Source organism: Dendrobium catenatum, unplaced genomic scaffold (assembly GCF_001605985.2).
Source record: "Dendrobium catenatum unplaced genomic scaffold, ASM160598v2 fragScaff_scaffold_1482, whole genome shotgun sequence".
Classification (NCBI taxonomy): domain Eukaryota; kingdom Viridiplantae; phylum Streptophyta; class Magnoliopsida; order Asparagales; family Orchidaceae; genus Dendrobium; species Dendrobium catenatum.
Genome location: NW_021319944.1, coordinates 2023658 through 2045149, shown reverse-complemented (window position 1 = coordinate 2045149; position 21492 = coordinate 2023658). Strand labels below are relative to the sequence as shown.

Genomic DNA, 21492 nt, shown 5'->3' with positions numbered 1-21492 from the left:
GCCGCCGATTGGGTTTGAAACTCCAACATCTTTTTCATCATATCCCGTAGATCGGCCACTTGCCCCTCCATGGAAGACATTCGTTCCTCCACGGTCTCCTTGATTTGATTTATTTCTCCTTCAATTCTCTCCTCCAAAGCATCCACCTTCTTAGCCGCCATCTCCTACGGCTTGCAATTTAGGAGAAGATCTCAAGAATTGGAAAAAATTTCAGCGATTTTCTCCCTTTCCGGTACAATTTCAGCCGCTGAAATTGATCAAAACAGCCCACGATTTGTCCCAAGACTTGCTCTGATACCAATTTGATAGGAAATACTTGATTTCAAGTATTTCCTAATCAGTTTGGCAACAAATCTCAAGAACAACTGCTGTCCACAGCAGGAAAACAGCCCAAAACGGAGGGAAAACAGAGAAAAACTGCAGGAAAAACGGATAAAAGACTTGTATTCTACTAATAGATGCAAGGAAAATAACAAAGATACAAGGATCCTCTATTCGAGAGGAGGATCGCACTCTCCCAATCTCTAGAATACGATCTAGAGCCCAAATCAACAAGAAGAACCAGAGAAACTTCAAAACCAAATCTCATAACCCTAAACCTCCCCTTTACTCCCTACTTAATACATACAATTCAAAATAGATACAAAAGGACCTAATTGCCCTCATTTCCCCTCATTTTGGCTCCAAGAAACAACTTGAATTTCAAGTGGACCCCACCTATAGCCTTCATGCGGCTTCCGCCTCCTGTTCCGCCCGCCCCCTTCTTCGGTAAAAACGAACCGGCCCACTGGATTGGGCCGGCTGGACCAGTCCAGGGAGGACCGGTCTAACAGTAACATTCATCCTTTGATATGGCATAATATCTAATATCTTCAATAGAATCATTATTTGTAACTTTTCTAGCTTTTCAGGTAGTTTATTTTGAATAGCAAGTCAAGCCAATCTTATAGCTCATTAATTGATAAGTTGAATCATAAATTTAAATAGGACCAAGTCAATGCACTCCATGTGCCGACCTCAATCAGGACACATCAGAAAATAAATTTAAGTGTTTTGAAGAAAATAAAGCGCCTCTTGATTTTGAAGAGAGCATGATAATAACACCATTTCGGCTCTTCCCCTAGAAAGAGGATTCCTTTTCATTGTTCTCCACCTGAAAGTTGAAAACCTTCCTGCTTCTCCAAGACTCTTACTTCCTAGCGGCTTCACCACTAAAGAAGTCAACACTATTAACTTTACTCACTTTGTGTCGTCTAAAATGGAGATTAGCACTATCATTATTGAACCAAATAACAAAAATGGTAACTTTTTCTTAACCTAGCATCAAGCAAAAAAATAGTTAGAATGCTTTTTCTATGAGAAACTTGAAAATTTCATTGCAATCTGCTTTTAAAATTGATGAGGTTATTTAAATTTAAAGTAGGAACTTGAAAAAAAAACACAAATTTGCTCTTAAAAAAATAGTAAGAAACACTGCCCACAATAGCTACTGAAACCGATTGTGAACAACAAAAAAAGTCTCCCCTTGCATCACTTAGAAAAGACCGTTAGAGTATGATCCACTCAAGAGCATTTGAAGAAAAATAAATCTATAGGATATTAATAATTAAAAGATCTATGGCGTAGTTAACTATATTATAGTTGCAAGGTTAAGTAGAGTAGTGATCTTTGGAAAGACCTTCGAGTTTACAGCATAAATACATCACAATTATTGCTTACATACCTTTCAAGAGGACAAACAAATGTTCTCAACATGAGAGGATCAAATTAGAGATAATTCATATTGATTTAATTTAATTTTGATATCTTTATGATCTATAGCCATTTATTTTGTTATATTAATACCAAAATCTGGTATGTGTCTTGATATCCAAGAAGGATGAATACTTGTCTTGCTTGCAAAATTTAAAAATAAGCATGGGTGACAAGTAGCTATAAGTATAAGCATTTGGATCTACTGCCAAATTGAGTTGTATGTTGTAGAAGAGATGATTTAGAAGTTCACAAAAATTAGCTAAGAGCCCTTTTATACATATGAATCGAGAAAAACAAGTCTGTTGTGATGCCATTAGAGGAAAAGCATTTAGAGTTCCCACTGAATACGTGCTTGAGATAACCAAGATGGTTATGATGGCTGAGATGCCCAACGTAGATGGTCAAGGTATACAAAAGTTCGACATTCCTACCATTAATTTAGTGAAGAGAATGGTAGTTCTATGATCCAAGTAGGACTATCAAAAAGAAATCAAATTAGTAATAGCTCATGTTTATCCACTATAAAGTATAAAGAACATAAAAAGGAAATTAACGGATAAACAAACTTAATAATGTAAAAGGTCATATAAGCAATCAAATTCGCATCAGCCCTCCTTAAAAAAAAAAAATTTATGAATGAAATGTACTTACCTTGAGGATTTAATACAGATTCAAGCAGAAAGAGTGCTCACGCAATATATATTTTTATATGTTTCTCAAATTTATTAATTGGTTTGTAGATATGTAGTATAATTATATCAAGATCGACCTATAATTTATTTATTTATTTTCATTGTTTGAACTCAGCCAAACATAAATATAATGTTCATGAATAATTATAAAACACAAACACACAAAAATTTGAACAGTCGAACACAAACCCATAGCTATCTCACTCATGCTCGGCTCGTTTAAACCCATAGGTCCACTGTAGAGTGAGGTATGAGTAGTGAATGATAACATGACTTGACATATGTGTACACACTACACACATGTACGCATACTTGTATACATGTATATACATATTCAAATATAAATGTGTAAATGTGGAAGCATGAGTGCAGGCCCTTTTGCCCCAAATGATCAAATATAGCCGGATTTACTTAATAATCAAGCCGATCAACAAAGAAGAAATGAGATGGTTGAGCCCAAGAAAAATTGAATAGGTGAATCAAGTTTAGGCACTAATTTGGACAAATGGCAACAACCCACAAGATTTGAATATTTGTATGAATGCATTCGAGTAAAGAGGGATCATTGATTAAAAAGGTGTTCGAGGCGGACGCCTCGATGCGCGCCTCGAATCGAGGCGGAGGTCGGACGAACTGAGGCCTAAGCCTCGAACGTCCGGGCGAGGTACTGAGCGGTACATGCTCGGTACCACTAGGTACACGCTCGGTACCAAGCGAGTACCACTAGGTACATGCTCGATATTGCTCAGTACATGCTCGGTTCCGAGCCAGTACCGCTCAGTACCGAGCGGTACATGCTCGGCACTGTTAATTACTTTATTTTTATCATTTTTTAGGCTTACGCCTCGATCCGCCTCGTGGCTTACGCCTGCCTCGCTTAGCCAAAACGCCTCGATTCCCGATTTCGCCTTTTAAAACGTTGAGAGGGATTGCCTCATATTTAGTGATATGCTACCATGGGTTGATAACACCTTTATAAAATAAATTTGTAATAATTTAAATTGTAGCTGCAATTGCATTGCTCAACGTAGATAAAAGGATAGTGATATTCACTGTTCACATCAATGAGTTTTGCTAGGTTAATGGAACTCTTTGCCTTTTCTGGGTGTTGCCCTAATTGAATTCAGTCACACACAACAAAGCGATTTCATCTATTTATGTGAGATCATCCCTTTCTTGTTGCAAATTTTCCTCCTGATGAAATTTGCTTTCATCTTCACTACTTAGTACAACAACAACAATAACATCAAGCCTTATCTCACTATGTGGGGTCGGTCTATCTTAGTGATAGCATTAAATGTAAAAAAGATTATTTTAATCCAAATCATTCACTGAAAAAAATAAGGGTTTTATCCATTTACAAATGTGACTCAAATCCAAAAAAAAACCAATGCTCCGTTCAGTCAAACAAGAGGATATATATATGGGCATGCCGGGTGAGCCACATAACACTTAAAGAGTCGTACGATTTGCCAGATGAACAGTCAACAGACTTGAAAATATACAGGGTAATGAAGTTGCCTCATTATGATCAAGTGTCGCTTATTTTAACTGATTGACTTTACGATCGAAGGAGTCATATTATTTCATTAACAATTATAAGGATAGTTTAATATTCCATGTAAAATCTATAACTGTAACAGCCAAGATATCATCATGTAGTTAAATTAAGACCAAGCCTAACTATAGAAATTGGTCAGACGACCAGGAACAAATCAGCTTGGAGCTATAGGTGCTTGGTAGGACCTGAGTCATTAACTTTAAGTCGTATATATGTACTGAATAAGTCGATCCTTGCATATGTACTCAATCGGTCGATCTTGATCGTCAATTAACTTGCTGAGTAATGGCAATAAGAGACACCATTGAGCATTTGAATTCTAATGAGGTGGATATTTGAAATACAATTATCAAGCACCTCCTATATAAATAATATTTGTTTTTCAATAAATATGATGCATGGAAACTTATTATTAATAATTGCAAAGATGACGAAAAAAAATATATATACTTTCGCTCTGATGCATGAGCAATTTCCAGACCGAAAACAAAAAGGGGCATTAAGTTGACATGTCTCTCGAAGTAAATTTACGTTTTTTGTCAAAGATCCTATACCCTAAACTACAGTAACACAGCTAACACAAGTAAGCTTTTGGCCAGTACTACAACGGAAATTTTTGTTAAACTTGAAGCCTGAAACTTCAAAAATAAAACTAGTAGACCATAATCAGAAAAAAAAAAAAAAAAGCATTGAATGCAAGAAATTTCGAAAGATTTTAACCGTTCGACAAATCTGCAACACCTCAAACAACGCAATTGCTTTCCAGATCTCAAAAACATAAATTAATTTTTTTTAAATTCGAGTAAGGGCGCATACCAGGTTCCGGTGCCGCTTAAATCGTGTCTTCCGGCAGTTTGCGAAAAATGCCGCAGCGAATCTCAGATGTAATATAAAGCAGCAGAAGAGGCAAAAAATAACTAAAAACCCTAACGTGAACGGTCTAGATCACGCCCACAGTTTGCCAGAAACCCAATTAGCTGGGCCTGGGCCGGTTCGCAGCTTCACGGGAACACATTTGATAGGATGGCCACATCAATTAGACGAGTAATGGTATTTTTTTCATAATTATGATATTCATGCATTATTATATTATGATGTTTAAGTGTAGCAAATATTACAAATTATTTTAAATTAGATTTTATTGCGGTTTATCTTTGATTTTGATTCTATAATAATTTTTTTGTCGTAATTTTGATTACATAATTATCTTTAAAACTCATTAAAACTATATTTGAAATATCAAAAAGGAAGAATTATCTAATTGATGCTTTAGTTGTAATAAATGAAATATAGAAGAAACTTAATAAATAAAATCTAGTACAATTTGGGCCGCTAAAAATTTATCAATTTGTAGCAAAACTTTGGAGTTCTATCCCAAATTTTTAAACTTTCACTTGAACGGAAAATATTAATGTTCTTTGAATTGGCTTTATCAAAAATCAAATGTTAACCACTAATATTTAAAATCATACTATGATCATTTAATGCAAACTTTTTTTAGCATTTTATTATTACAAAATGAAACTTCCTAAGTACGAGATACATAATAATTTTAATATTACAATGATCATGAAGAACATATTTTATTTTATTTTTTATAGTGTGGCAATTTTTTCATTATATTTGCAACTTCTAACTTGTAAAGTTGTAATAAGTTATGGCTCTTATATAGCTAGAAGATCATGATCTAGGACTTCGAATAGTACATCAAAGGCATATTTGAATTCTAGCAGATTTGGTAATCAATTATTCATGTTCTTATTGCTTTCGAATCTCTTTCTATCGTATTACAATTCTTCTTCTTCTTCCTTCTCATGTCCTCCATTCATCTATTCCCTCTTCCTACATTACAACAAATGTTATGATGATTCTATTTCTTATTATTTACACCATATTTTGATATAAAAGGTTTTGATTATCATCCACACATCACAGATGTTTTTTTCTTTCTCTTGAGCCTCGCCCCTACAAATCCTTCATCATTCCCTTGTCTTGCATCCAATGATCCTTACCATTACATTTGATACATCACCATAAATCTCCATGAACAGACACGATTCTTGAGGCATGTCTGAATTGGAAACTTCCACAATTAAATTAGGGCCATCCAAACTCCATTTTTAGCAAACATGCTCAAATTGAATTTCTCTTTGAGATGAATCCAAACCACACTAAAATTTGTCCCATATGAGCCCAAGTGGGCTAAAATCAATGGCTTAAAACATATTTTAAAGCTCCAAGACATTAATTGTATGATAAAATAATATTCAAATATGACATGCTTATAGTCAAATCAAGCTGCTATACGATACAAATCCAACAAATCCAAGATCACTTAATTATGACATCATTGATGCATTTAAATGTTGAATGAATGCTCCATGGTCGAGGGAATTGATATGGGTCATCCGATTGAGCACTCCAAATTTGCCCTGGACCTTACCTATATTTATAAAGCATGTCACTCTTGAAATCTATAACTCTTCCCACATGAGGGGGACACTTGGACTTTTAGAGGCTTTGGACCATGGGCTAGAGACTCAAAAGTGTTATGAGGCTTAAAGCATCCCGAAGCTCCACCCATGGACTACCATTGATAAATCCTCGCTACCAAGTCGTCATTGCTAGAGCTCTGTCTGACCATTACAACATGACCTATATTCGACCCCAGTCGCCAGCCGACTGTGATCCTCCTGAACACCATCTTCTGCCTATTACGGTCCCACGACCTACATCACCCACCAGCTATGATTCCTCCGACCTTCATCGCTTCCAACGTAGTCACGCGTCGATTATATTCCCTCCGACTTTTATCTTCCCATAATGGTCCCCTCTATCTCAATCACCCGACTACATTCCCTCCGACCTCCATCTCTCGACTAAGGTCCTACCAACCAAACATATATGTTAACATTCTTTTGAAAACAATTCTTATAACACTGGATCCTTTCAACTCCCACCATGTAATATCCTATATATGATATATACTTTTTGCATTGAGCCAAGACCTTCTCCCGAGAAAGGGCATCATTTGTAATCGTCTAAAAATATTAGTATAATCATTTTAACTGGGCAAGACCACATTATTTTTTTCCCTTTTTAAGGTTTTTCACATAAAAAATTTTGGTGCCTCTTATGACTCTTGCACCTCTCTTTTTTATCTATATATGCGCTATATCTTCGTACAAAGTTAGTATGTTAAACCCTATATCTCTCTATCACTGTGAATGTTCTGGAACGCAACAACATTCATATGATTAGTATTGTAAAACCATAACCATTCTAATCTTATCCCTTTGCACATTTCTATCATTGGTAGTTGGCTTGCCATCACACTACCACACCATATTCTTTGTATTATGCACTCCCCCTTGTTATGCCCCATTTTGACAACCCCCCCCACCTCCCAACACACACTCAATCTTGCATATTATTGTTATGCCCCATTTTGATAATTAATCTTGGTCATACAACTCTTAAAGTCAAAAAAATATATGACAATTAATAGAACTAGTCAAACCACCTTCGCTTGCCCAAATATTTGCCTACTTATCATATTGTCTAGCATCAACTAGCCCATTAGCACCCTATTTGTTAGGCACTCACCAATTTGCCTCAACTACTTAGCAAAATCTTATTAACCACCCATCATGATCATGATTATGATCAACTCATCATGGTAAATCTCTTTTCTCTTAGGTTGCTTGTCAGTTGACTTACATGTAGTTTGTCTTCTCTTTAAATTAGGGGTGTCAATTCGGGTCAGCGGGTCGGATTCGGGTCGAACCCGGAACTGACCCGGCACTGTTCGGGTCAACCCGAACCCGACTTGATTCGGGTCCGACACCAATGACCCGAAGTTGACCTAAAATTGATAATTTTCGAGTCAAAATCGGGTCAATATTCGATTTTCGGGTAAAAAACGGGTCAATCTCGGGTTTTCGGGTCAAATATGAGTTTTCGTTTCACTTTCGGGTCAATTTCGGGTTGCTGTGTCAACCCGAACCCGACCCGTTTCGGGTTGACCCGAACCCAGATTTTTTCGAGTCGGGTTCGGGTCGTGTTTCGGGTCGTGTCAAAAATTGACATCCCTACTTTAAATTTGTATCAATCAACTTACCCATAGCTTATCACGAGTCAATTAACCTTGATGCGTGAAATCTTAATTCTCTAAATAAAATTGGTCACTTGTACCCTATGCACATTGATAATTTTGATCAAATGTATGTGTTACATGCTCATATGCAATCATGTACTTTAATAGGTAATGTTCAATTTAGTGTTGATTTATATATAAAGCTTTAATAACTAATAGGCCCATAATCACTCGGTACTTAAGTGCACGAATCAAGCTTGTTAGCTTCTATTACTAGAGCATTGAATTTTGGAGTATGATTGTCAAAAAATTATAGTTGTGGCATATAACTATTTTAAATTTAAAAGCCACTAATTTTGTGTTGAAAATTGAGATCATAAAACATTGATAAACTATACCGCAAATTATTTAGCTGTGGAATCTAATTAATTTCTTATGAAGAAGCATCTCGTATAGAGATAATACACATATTATTAAATCCTAGCTTTTCGATATGTCAGGGGGAGTTCATATCTAAGTTTTTATATAAAAGAGATTAGAAATGCAGAGAGAAGGTGTGGCTGCAAATCATCTCTTATAAAAATCTGTTGTTATCTTCAATTATATGTATGAATTATTACTTAGTCATCAATTGTGGAAATATAATAGTTCTTAGTACTTTTTTTGCACGTTTTATTTTTTTAAATTTATTTGCTCTTGTTGATTTGAAGTAGATAACCAATACATTTAATTCAATTGAGACTATCTAATCAAGATTTGAGAACTGTTCATCAAAGCAAGGCTTACGAGCTACGATACAATAGGAAAGAGTATATAATATGCTTGCTTGCACCACTGAACTCTGAGGTTTGATCGATGCGGGCAATACATAAATGATACATGGCACATATAGGATCAAATTGATTTATATTGCTTCTCGCTATCTGAACTTAAGAATTCGAGGAAATCATTCAAAGCTGCAGAAGAGATGAGAGGTAATTCTTGAGCGAAAATGGAGCGAATAGAGGTTGCACGCTTTCTCATCTCCTCATCAGTCATCAGCTTCTCAATCCCCAGCACAACTTCAGTCTTGGTCACCGCCTTCCCTGGCGCCGGCCTCACCGACACTCCCACTCGCAATTGGCTTACGAGCAACTTGGCATTGTAAGTTTGGTCCCCTCTAATAGGCCAAGCCAGCACAGGCACCCCACAGCCGAGCGCCTCCAACGTCGAATTCCACCCGCAGTGGCACACATACCCGCCCGTTGACGAGTGACTTAGTATAGCTAGCTGGGGTGCCCATCCCCTAATTACCATTCCCCTCCCCTGCACCCTCTTCTCCAACCCATCGGATGAATACCCGCTCCCGTTGGTCACAATGGGCCGGCCATCCGGTTCATGCTGACGGGCACCGGGCTTGATGACCCAAATAAACGACCGACCCGATTCCTCCAACCCAGCCGCAAGTTCCTCCAGCTCTGCATCATTGGGACCCACAAGACTTCCGAACGACACGTATATTACAGAGCCTTGTGGCTTGGAGTCCAGCCAGTCAAGCACCGCAGCCTCACTCACACCATACTCTCCTCCTCTTCTAGCGCCAGCTGCGTCACGAGCCGGCCCGCTCAACGCCGACCAAAATAGGTCGGGCAGCAACGGGCCGACGGCCCAAACCGGCTTGGCAGCCACACGAGCCACGTATTTTAGAAACGGACTCTCCAGATCGACGCACGTGTTCATGATCAGCCCAACCGCCCCGTCCGTGGAGGCTACATCCCGCCGCCTTCGGGGACGCCCATCTCGCGACCGGTGGGGTCCCAAAGGTGGCGGGCCGCCGTTTTGGTGGTGCGCAAAGTCGGAAGCGGACATAGCCACTTCTTTGGGCAAGCCGGGGACTTCAAAGACTGCGGTGGATCCCACGTCGAGCGGCTCAATTTGTGACAGGGCGTGTTCTAGCGCGGAGGAGATGGCGCTGGAAGTGAAGAAGCTGACGGCAGGGACGCCGAAATCGACGAAGGGGGTGATAAGCGATCCGACCATCTCATCAATTATGGCGCAGATGGGGAGAGAAGAGCTTCGGCGGCGTTCGTCGAGGAAATCGGTGAGGAATTTGGGGAAAGTGGTGTCGACGAAGGAAGGGTCGATGCGGATGGAGTCGGGGATGGGGAGATGAACGGTGTTGATGAGAGGATGGAGAAAGGAGGCGGAGGATGCTGAGGAGGTGGGTTGAATGAGTGTGATTCTGCAATTTCGTTCGGCGAGTCGGAGGCAGAGCTCGATGGCAGGAAAAAGATGGCCGGGGTGGGGGAAGGGAACCACGACTATCTCGTCTCCGGACATTGCCGACTGCTATTAATTTGTGCCGTAGATGTTCAAGTTGGGATTGTGTTGGAATCGGAATTTATAGGAATTAATGTGGATCGGATGTGCGAGCGAGCGAATGCTAAATTGTTCAACGACAAATGACTTTTAGTTTTAATGTCCAGAAGAGAAGGAAGCCTGGAATTTGTTTCTCCAAAGCTGCTGATGGATCGCTACATCAATTAATTATTTAAGTCAAAGTAAGCATATTTTTCCATAGCCTTGGCAGGCAAGAAACCTTTATTTCTCTCTCAAACTCCACAAAAATTGGGATGGTCTTGCGCGCTTATTTTTGTGGTCGATGATTTTTGCTGCTTTTGAAATTTGCTTATTAGTGAAAGATGAACGCTTTAGTTTCAACTGTGATGGGATTATCCGAATCGATCTGTTGTATGCTGTTTTTCTTCCAAAAATTTTAATATTATTCTTGTAATTGACCCGGAGCGGAACCCAGGAATGCTATGTTCGTGATTTTCTCGGTATTACTCGGTATTTGCTAGGTATTGCTTTGCAAAAATGAGAAATACCGCTCTGTGAAGACCAATACCATGCAAATACCGAGTTTTTTACAACTCGGTACAACTCAGTATTTGCTCAGGATTTGCTCGGTATTGCTAGGGATTTGCTCGGTATTGCTAGGTATTTGCTCGGTATTGCTAGAAAAAACTCGGTACAACTCAGTATTTGCTCGGTATTGCTAGGTATTTGAAATATATCCAAAAGGTGATGGGATTTTGTTCGGCTCGTTAAGGATTTAAAAAAACGCACGTGCGAGAACCCAAAAATCAGCGGGTTGGGTCGGCGACTTTTCTTCATGCTACGTGGCGCTAAAATATTGGTGGTCGAACGTAGAGGAACGTACGTTCACCAGACCGAATAAAAGTTCCTCCTACTGCCTCTCTCTCTCTCTCTCTCTCTCTCTCTCTCTCTCTCTCTCTCTCTCTCTCTCTCTCTGCCCCCTTATCTATCTCTCCTACCTCTCTCTTACCCAAAAGAGAATACATCAAAACTTTTGACTAATTCTTTAATTTTTGTCATTTCTCTCTCTAGCTATTTTCTCTTTTTTGTTTGAGATGAATGCGTCAAATCAAATAGTGTATTCAGCCAATTTCCTTTGGCATATCCTAAATGCGTTATTTTATTTGACGAATTTACTCCTTTTAAAATTTTATATTAAATATGATATATTCTCAAAAAATTATCTTGATCGGGCACGAATCTCGAGGCAAAATCGAACCTAAAATTTCAAAAATTAAATACAGGAGCATCTGAACTCCGATTTCAGCAACTTATAGTCAAACTGAGCGTCTCGGAAATGCAAACCCAAAGACACCAAATTCAACTCAATTCAAGCCCAAATGAGTCCAAATCAAGGACCTGAAGTGCTATTAGAAAATTCGTACCATAATTTAAGTTACCAAATTGTCTCCAAACTTGACGAGTTTATAGTCGAATCGAGCGGCTCGACGAGACGAATCCAACGAGCCCAAGATCGCCAAATTCTGACATCATTAAGACCTTCAAATGTCTGATGAACAATGCACGATCAAGGGATTCAATATCAGTCGTCCATTCAACCACTCTCTATTTGCCCCCGATCTCACACCTATTAACAAGCTATGCCACTCCAAGAATTCTATAAATAGACCCCTCATTTCTCATGGGGAGGGAACCAAGCAAGAAGAAGAGAAGAAGAAGAGGAGAAAAAGAGAAGGATAGGAGGGAAAAACTCCTCCTCGACCACCGCTAGAGTTCTGCTCGACGTCGGAATTTCGCCAGACTTTTGAACTACGCCGAAGTTCTACTGGACGCCGGAATTCTGCCGCACTTCCGAGCGACGCCTCTGTCTGACACTCAAGGAACACTAAAGTTCTACCCGACGCCAGAATCCTGCTCTACTTTGGAACAACGCCGAACAACGCCGAAATTCTGCCCGACCTCCGAAGGACACCGACATTCCGCCCGATTTCCAAGAGACATCGGAACTCTGCTTAAAATTGTAACTGAATTTCAATTCATATGTGATTCATTGTAATCTGATCGTCCTAGCTTTTGTGGACGAGTCAACCTCTTGTATCTCAAGCAAAATACTAGTGAAACTTTTTTCAATTGGGCGTGGTCTCGTGATTTTTTCCCTTTCAGGATTTCCACGTAAAAATCATGGTGTTTCTATTTCTTCCATGTTTGTGTGCTAGATATCCGTACAACGCTTAGGCATAAATTTTCTAACTCTGTCGCCGCGTATATTCTAGTCCGCAACAATATATATATATATGAAATGGCGATTGGAGAATTAAATAAAGTTGAATGTGACATTAATTAAGACAATAATGCATGTGGTAATATAATATGCAAGCGTGGGCATGGATGAATAATAATAATAATAATAATAGCCCAATAAGGGAAGACAGGACCACGTTTTTTTTTTTTTTGGGAAACGACAGGACCACGTTTGACATGGGAAGCAAAAAATTACCGGCCAGATGGATATTGAATTATTAATTAATTGATATAAATAAGGCTGTGTGATGGCGGCACAGAAAACGTACGAGGATTTGTAAAAATAATAATAATAATAGAACATGCGCATACAGAATATGTAGGATTTGCATACGAATATATATAAACAATAGGCTGAAAATGCATGATAAGCATGACCTAGTTGAAAATAATTTGATTAATATAAATCATTGATTATAATTGATACTTCATTTTTTTTTTTTCGGCATGAAAGTTCGAAGTAAAAATTTATAAAATTAAATTTTGGACCATCGAAATTAAGATTTCATCAAATTTATAGTCAAATTGAACATCAATAAGACTAGTCCAACGACTCTAAGATCAATCAATTGAGAGTCCAAATTGGTCTCTCAATGACTTAAAGTATATTTGAAAGTATTTTAATATTAATATGATCACCAAATGATACATAAATATAGCATGCTTATAATAGAATCGAGTGGCTTGACGAGATGAATCTTGGCGTCTCTAAAATAAAATTCTCATACAAAGTTCAATTAATTCTCCAAATTATTGTAATCTTGCCGTTTCTAAATTAAGAGATGAGTTGACCTTTGTAACTTACTTAAATTTAGTGGAATATTTTCACATGGGCAAGATCCTGTGGTTTCTCCCTTTTTTGGGTTTTTCATGTTTAGGTGTTTTCTTGCTCTCTCAACTATCTATTTGTGTGATGGATATTTGTGCATCACTAGGAAAAAAAAACTCTCTCCACCACCACGAATATATTAACCCACAATAATAATAAATTTTGTTCTTATGATTAAAGAAAATATAAATAAAATTTAGATTCATGTTATTTGTTGTTTGGACTTTGAGGAAATACACCACTAAATGGCAATCATTAGTTTTAGCCCATGATAGTTGTTGAATGGCAAACGGTGTTAAATAAGAGTATAGAATTAAGAAAGCATAAGTGAGATCTGAAATGGTATAAAACAAGACATGATCATTTATACATATTAAAATGGACTAAAGCTAGCTTTAAAATTCTCCTATGAATATGTTGTTTTTCTCTACCCATTAAGAGTAGATGCATGATATATTCATTTATTTTAATATGTACTTTTTACCCTTATGTTAAAAACTATAAAATAAGTTTAAAACAACATCATAGATATATATTTATGAATATTTGAACCATAATTCAAAACAATACATCTTACAGTTCATGTTGATTCCCTTGATCATGAAGCATTTATTCATCATCTAACTGTCCTAATGATGTTAGAATCTAGTGACATTAGACTCGTTGGATTTGTATCGTCGAGTCACTCGATTTGATTATAAGCATGTCTAATTTGGAGATTTCAATCACATCTCAAGTGTTGATTTGACTTATTTGGGCTTCGATTGGACCATATTTGATACCGTTGGGTTCATCTCATTGAGTTGTTCAATTCAACTATGAATTTGTTGAAATTGGAGTTCCTATGATTTTTGAATTTAATTCATAAGTTTCTAATTTAATATTTGCCCTAAGATTCGTGCTAACTCTTGCAGATTATTTTAGATATAGCAGTGAATAATATAAAATATTATTTTTAATAGTATCATCTAGCTATTTTGAAGCTAAAATAACATCAACAATTAAACATAATGTAACATTGATTCAAATTATAAGATAAATGCACTTAAAAAATTTAAGAACAAAAATTATGTTTGATACAACTACTAAAAATTCATATGATCTTATGAATCTTAAGATAATTTTTAAATTGGAAATTTTTTACAATTAAATAAAGGATCATTTTTAGAATTAAATCATCCAAATTCAAGTTTAGCAAATTTATATTCGAATTGAATGTCTCAATGGAACAAATCTATCGCTACTATGAATGATACAATCTTACTCCAAATGAGCTCAATTAATCACTAAAATCATATTTTGAAACTTCTGAATATGAATTAATTGACCAAACAACCTCCAATTATAGCTTGTTTATAGTTAAATTGAGCACATCGATGAGATGAATCTAACGAGCTAAATATCGCTCATTTCCAACATCTGCACGACACTTAAATATTTGATAAATTAACTATGATCAATAAGATCAATATAGACCGTACGATGAAGTTTTTTTAATTATGTACAAATTCATCAAAACGCTCATATCGAAAAGCCTATAAATAACATCACATTCTCTATACAAAAGAGAAGTTCAAGAGTAAAGAGAATTAAAGAATTCTCTTATATTTTTATGACTATCATTGTCGATGACCATCACAAATAATCACTTACACCATCGACAAACTTCTTTAAGTTCTTCTAATGTTTAATAATATTATTGGGTTTTAATTACTGCCACCATCATAATTGTAATGTAATTATTATCATATTCCACAATTATAAAGAACGGACTATTATTATATCTCTAATACTTTAATGTATTCCTATACCTTGTAAGACCCCATGACTTATTTTCTTATTGAATTGGTCAACTAAAAAAATTATAATCTCCTATAACTTATTTTTGTGTATATTAAATTTGTATCAAAAGCTAATATGTTACATATTAGCCATCATCATAAATTTTCTATAAAGCAGTAATTTTTTAATATTTATTTTTTTATTTAAAAAAATTAAAAATTATCTATATAGTCTCGTAAATCTCAATGTAATATCTTTACCAATCATCCATCTCAAAAAAGATAGATGGCGGTGATAGCAGCCGCTAGAACATGCGGATTATCGTGAAAAGACAATGGAGTGAAAGTTTTAGATGCAAGCAGGTGCGGCCATCATTTTTTTAATGTCCGCTCTGTTCCTCACATCCCAGGTTGCTTCCCTGGTGCTCCGACCAGCCCCCTTTCTCCGCCGACGGATATCAGTGGAGGGAAAAAGCCGGCTTTCGTTTCGGCCTATGGCGGCGGCAGAACCGGCGTCCGGAGATGGACTAAAGAAAGGTATAGCGGAGTTCTACGATGAGTCGTCAGGGATTTGGGAGAATATATGGGGGGACCATATGCACCATGGTTTCTACGAGGCGGACTCGTCCGCGACTTTGGCCGGCCACCGTGACGCCCAGGTCCGGATGGTCGAGGAGGCTCTTCACTTCGCCGGAGTTTCAGGTTATCTCTCTCTCTCTCTGTCGTTGCGGTCGGTGGTCGTCAAAGCACCGTTTTTTTATGGGATTTACATACATACGGCAGAATTCTATTTGCATGTTTAATACTATTTTTTTTTTTTTGGGACAAATTAAGGGTGCTTGTTAATAATACTTTTTAGGGGCTGTTTGCCTGTTTGTTAGCAGGATCCTAAAGCCTGCTACAAAAATGGCTAGTTTAAATCCAACAAAATCTTAAATCCCGTTACTCATCAACTCCCCTTCTTCTTTATTAACGATTTATTATTCTGTGCGGAGTCGGACGGTTCCCAAAAATTATCGCTCCGGACCTCCGGTGTTCTCACAGAATAATAGCACCCTAACACGCTGCTGGTGGTCCAACATACCTTACATGGCCTAAACAGCAACTGTACAGTTGGAATAGGAAAAAGCTGCCAATCTGTTTTTTTTTTTGGAACCATTCATTAATTATGAAAATATGTATTAGTAAGAAATTAGCAGAAATACCAAAACTGCAACCCTTCGTAACCAGTAAGTGTTCCAGTCGCACAACATCAGCAAAACAGTATAACTAGTAAGTGTTCCAGTCATACAACATCAGCAAACCAGTCAACAGGCCAGCAAAAGGTGCCGTAAAATATTCAAACACATTAAAAAGATGCCTTAAGAATATCCTTGAATTTATCCCCATTCTTCCAGCTTTGAATTTTAAGAGAAATAGCTTTGATGATCATGATACGAATAGTAGCATTACTACATAATTTATATCCATACTTCCTAGCCTTCCTCTCCTTCCAAATGTGATAGACAGACCAAAGCAACAAAGGATAGAAAGACTTCCTACGCGATAGGTTAACGTTCTCATCACCAAGATAATTAGCAATTTGAAGAAGATTGGGGCGCAGTAAAAAAGATGTAAAAATTGGAATAAGTTTTGTGATGATGGAATAAGTGTAATCACACTCAAAAAACAAGTTAGATACACTTTTAGTGTTAGCATAACAGAGACAGCTAATAGGACTAACCAAAATACTCCTTTTAATTAAAACATCTGATGTTTTAAGGCCGCCAACCAAGCTCATCCAACCAAAGACCGAGTTTCTTGTGGCTGAATGTTTATGCCACACCATATTGTGCCAATCAACTTCACTTTCATTAGAATAAAATTCGAGTAAGAAGTCATCATAAAAACCTTTTTTTCCCACTTTTCCAAAACAAAACCGCATCATCAATTTGAATAGGAATAAAGAGAATGGACCTACGTATAGAATCATTAATAGACAAAGGGATGCACGCTATTCATTCGAATCCATAATAACCGAAAGTTTTGAGTCAACAGAAAATAAGTTCAGGATTTCATAATGATTAGGAAGATTGAATAAGCAGACACCATTGCACCAGTGATCCCACATAAGAGAGATAGGTTTGCTAGCAGTTACTTAAAAAACAAAGCTCCTCTTTACTTTAAGAGCAGTTTAACATATAAGTTTTCACATAGGGGATGCCAAAACAAGAGTCAGTTTCCAAGGGGAGCAATAAATGTGAAAAAAACCATGTGGTAAGGGGGGATTGAGAGTTGTACATCCTAGAAATAATGGAGCAAGAGTGTGCATAGTGTATAACATTAATAGAGGGTAGGCCTAATCCCCCATCCATTTTAGGTTTGCAGTTGTTTTTCCATGATATGAGATAAAGTTTCTTAGAAGAAATGTCACCAGAGTATAAGAATCTAGAGGCAAGTTTGTCAATTTGTTTACAACAACTCTTAGGTATAATGGCACCACGAATCCAGTAATCTATAGTTACTAAATCATCTGAATCATTCAAATGCCGAAATCTACTCTCTTATATATGCCTTTTGGCACAATGGTTAATTTAAAAGACAGCTGCTTCATTTTTATTTATTATCTTTAGGGGCTGCTTGGTATCAGATTTGCCTCAAGATTTAAGCATGATTTAAGATAAATCTAGCCAAACGGTTTTTTGAGGTTGCGTAAATCCGATGCTTGCCTAAATCCGGGATTTACGGATTTAATCTGAGTTTAACTTTAATTTATGCATAAATTCGAATTTACAGTCATGCATATTACATTCAAAACAAATTAACTTTAATTTCTACATAAACCAACCATCTTAAATATTGAATTATGTTGCCTAATAGTTTCTTATAATTTATCAAGATTTAATATTTGTCATCCCAAACAATGTACATGATTTAACACACTCAGGATTTATTAAATTAGAATTTACAGGATTTACTAATTCCCACTAAAGTTAAATTCAATTTAATACCAAACAGCCCCTTACTTTTTAGTGCGGCGCCTTGATCAGAGGAACCTGCAAAAAACAAGTCACCGAAAAAAAACACACGAATAACACAAAGAACTGGAGTATAATATTTCTTATATATCCCTTCCTTCCATCTTCCTATCAGGTATATAGAATTATACTACTATAGTTTGCTAATATTAGAAAAGCACGGTGCCATCATATGGCTATAACTAACTACTAAGAATGGTAAAAACGAAAAAGGTACTAGTGGAGGCCAAAGCAAAATGCAGAAGTGGCGGTAGTATAAGCCTGTCCCCTTCTTAACGTGTTACTACACTGCATTAGCTCCCTCCGGCTGCAAAAACTTCATGGTCCTCTTGAATGTTCGGGCCAGTTAGATCATCTGGGGGATGATAGGTAGAGATGTCTCAGACATTGAAGGTGTTAGATGTGTGGGGGTGATCTGGGAGCTCGACGATGTATGCATTATCATTTATGCGCTTGAGGATAGTGACTGGACTGAATTTTCGTGGGCCTAATTTCGAATAAGTCCCGACAGGAAGACGCTCTTTTCCCAGGCGAATCATGACGACCTCCCCTGTCTGGAATATCTTTTGGCGGTGTTGTGAATCAGCAGCCTCTTTATAGGTGCTATTTGAGGTGATCAGTTGGTCTCATACTTCATTCAAGACGGTTTGGTATTAATGTTCAATTAATTGGGCAACCGTTTTATTTGAACATTTTGGGAGAGCGAAGATGTCGAAGATATGATTTGGGCTTTTGGTGTAAACGATGCTAAACAGATATTTTCCTCTACGGCTTCATCTGTCACAATTTCATATTCGCCCTCCATGATCTGGATTTGAGGTCGGGTAGGACATTCATTTGATTTGTGCCCGGGCTGAAAATAGCGAAAGCACTTCAAGTTTGTAGGCTTTGAATAAGGATTTTCTTTAGCCTGGGTTCTTGGCCTTGTTGGAGACTTTGCTTCCATGGTTGGGTCTGGTTAGCTTGAAGCTGGTTGCGAGGTCAAATTCGCTCTAGGGGTAACTCCACTAGGCCGGGTTTCTTGATAGTGTTCCTTGGGTGGCCGTCTGTGAACAGGATTTCGAGAATGCCTAGCCAGCTAAAGCTGGCTTTGAAAGCGAAGTTAACAGCTTGCGACAGAGTCCAAACCAAATTAAGCTCCAATTTATTTTGGATGACATCCTTCAATCCCCATATATAACGAGCTATCAACTGGTTGTTAGACTCATTGAGATTGTTTCAGGCACTTAGTCGATAGAACTCCTCACTGTATTCACGAACATTCCAGTTACCTTGCACACAGTGTTGATACTTGAGGTACCGGAGTTGTTCATAATCGGTGGGGAGGAAGTGCCCCCTCGTTAGTTGCTTCATCCTGAGCCAGCTCATAACATCCCTCTTACCCTCTCTTCATCGATTCTACGAGAGCTGCATCCACCACACACTCGCGCCTCCCTTGAGCTTGTAGGCCACGTATTTCACCTGTTTTTCTTGTGGTATCTCCATGTACTCGAAGAATTTTTCGACGGCTCTTTCCCAATCTAAGTAATCCTCAACATGCAGCCGACCTTCAAAAACCGGAATATCTAACTTAACACTGAGTTCATTATGGTGTCTCTGGTACCTGCCTCTCCGAACCCGAACATCTTTCTGGTGCTCATACTCTTCACCCTCCGATTCAGAATGGGGGTGGACTACTTCTTCTTCACCTTCCGAGTCAGAGATTTATGCAATTGGGGACGGAATCCTCCTTCAAGTTTGCTCCCTGCCCTGTTATTTCGTGTAGTTGTTGCCGGGGGAGCTCGCCTAAAGTTCTGACCTAGTCCACTGATGAGGAATAGGGCCTGGATGTCTTTCTTTATGTCTACCTGGAACCGGATGAAGTCAGATGCGAGTTCAATTAACTGCTCGGATACGTTGTTTTGGCCTGCCCAAAAGGCATCTAAGCTTCGATCATCGTCTAAAGCTGCTCGTCAGCTACTTTCGGCCATCGGTGCTTGCCCAAGCCGCTGGCTTTGATACCAAACTAGTGCGACGCCTTGATCAGAGGAACATGCAGAAAACAAGTCATCAGAAAAAAACACAAGAACAACACAGAGAACTGGAGTATAATATTTCTTCTATATCCCTTCCTTCCATTTTCCTATATATAGAACTATGATGATATAGTTTGCTAGTATTAGAAAAGCACGGTGCCATCATATGGCTAAAAAAAGGTACTAGTGGAGGCTAAAGCAAAGGGCAGAAGTGGCGGTAGTATAAGCTTGCTCCCTCCTTGACATGTTACTACACCGCATCACTTTTACTGTTAACTATACTGTAAACATAGCTTTTCATGGTATTAGAGCATAGTGATTTTATGATCCTGACTTGTCGCATCATTTCTTCCCCATGGACACCTCTTCTGCATCGGTGGCAGGAGTACCCGATGCTCATAATAGATCGAGCTCTTCTGCAGATTCCCCACCCATCCCTCCTCAACTCAAATTTCTCATGAGCAACATCAAAAGCATCATATCCATCACCCTGACCTCCAACAAATATCCCTTTTGGCTCTCGCAAGTCCTTAAGCTCTTCCGCGCCAATGGCTTCGAAGGCTTCCTCAAAGGCACCTGCCTTTGCCCCTCTCCAACCTCTACAACCCACCATTTCAAAAAGTAACTTATGAACATCCGACTACAGCAGTTCATTGATGGCTGCCAATAGTGAAGTCTCTAATCGACAAGCGAAGGGCGCCTCTTCAAAGCTCTCAACGTTACAAGTGTAATAGAGTTGATATAACGAAAATTCAACAAACAAATTGTCTAGAATAAATCTTGCTGTGGAAGCAATAGAACAGGGAAAAACAGGGACAATGCAAACAGAACAAAGATAACAGTAAAGCTTTTACTGATAATATTCAAAAGGGATAAAACTATCTTCCTCTATCCTCTCCCCCGCTATAAGAGAGACTTCAGTTTCTAAAAAAGGTGTAACAAGAGCAGAAAAAGGTAAATGTACTATAGTACTATAATTTGCTGTAGAAGCAGTGGAAGCTATGCTGAATAATGAAAAAAGTATCACCAAGGGTGCAGTGACCATGCGGAATACTATAGGCAAAGGAATTCCACATCAAATCTTGAAACCTGTTTGGATCATATTTTACCTCTGCTAGAAGATAAG

General features: G+C 37.9%; 3 protein-coding genes across 4 annotated transcripts in view; 1 reads left to right on the top strand and 2 right to left on the bottom strand.

The window, feature by feature from the left end:
• LOC110115772 (60S ribosomal protein L13-1-like) overlaps positions 1 to 4976 on the bottom strand; it is an 8877-nt gene extending 3901 nt beyond the window's left edge. The window contains exon 1 of the mRNA XM_020849134.2: positions 4825 to 4976. The gene's annotated coding sequence lies outside the window, so the exon portion shown is untranslated. The remainder of the gene's footprint in view (positions 1 to 4824) is intronic.
• A 3842-nt stretch (positions 4977 to 8818) lies between these two features.
• LOC110115775 (UDP-glycosyltransferase 73C4) lies at positions 8819 to 10740 on the bottom strand. Its single transcript, XM_020849139.2, has one exon. The coding sequence runs from the start codon at positions 10421 to 10423 to the stop codon at positions 8999 to 9001; it is 1425 nt and encodes a 474-aa protein (XP_020704798.1). The 5' UTR covers positions 10424 to 10740; the 3' UTR covers positions 8819 to 8998.
• Positions 10741 to 15599: 4859 nt separating this feature from the next.
• Positions 15600 to 21492, top strand: part of LOC110115783 (probable tocopherol O-methyltransferase, chloroplastic) — a 7526-nt gene continuing 1633 nt past the window's right edge. For both annotated transcript variants that reach the window (XM_028700280.1, XM_020849152.2), the window contains exon 1: positions 15600 to 16036. In XM_028700280.1, the coding sequence (XP_028556113.1) occupies positions 15688 to 16036 (349 nt within the window). In that variant the 5' untranslated portion in view covers positions 15600 to 15687. The remainder of the gene's footprint in view (positions 16037 to 21492) is intronic.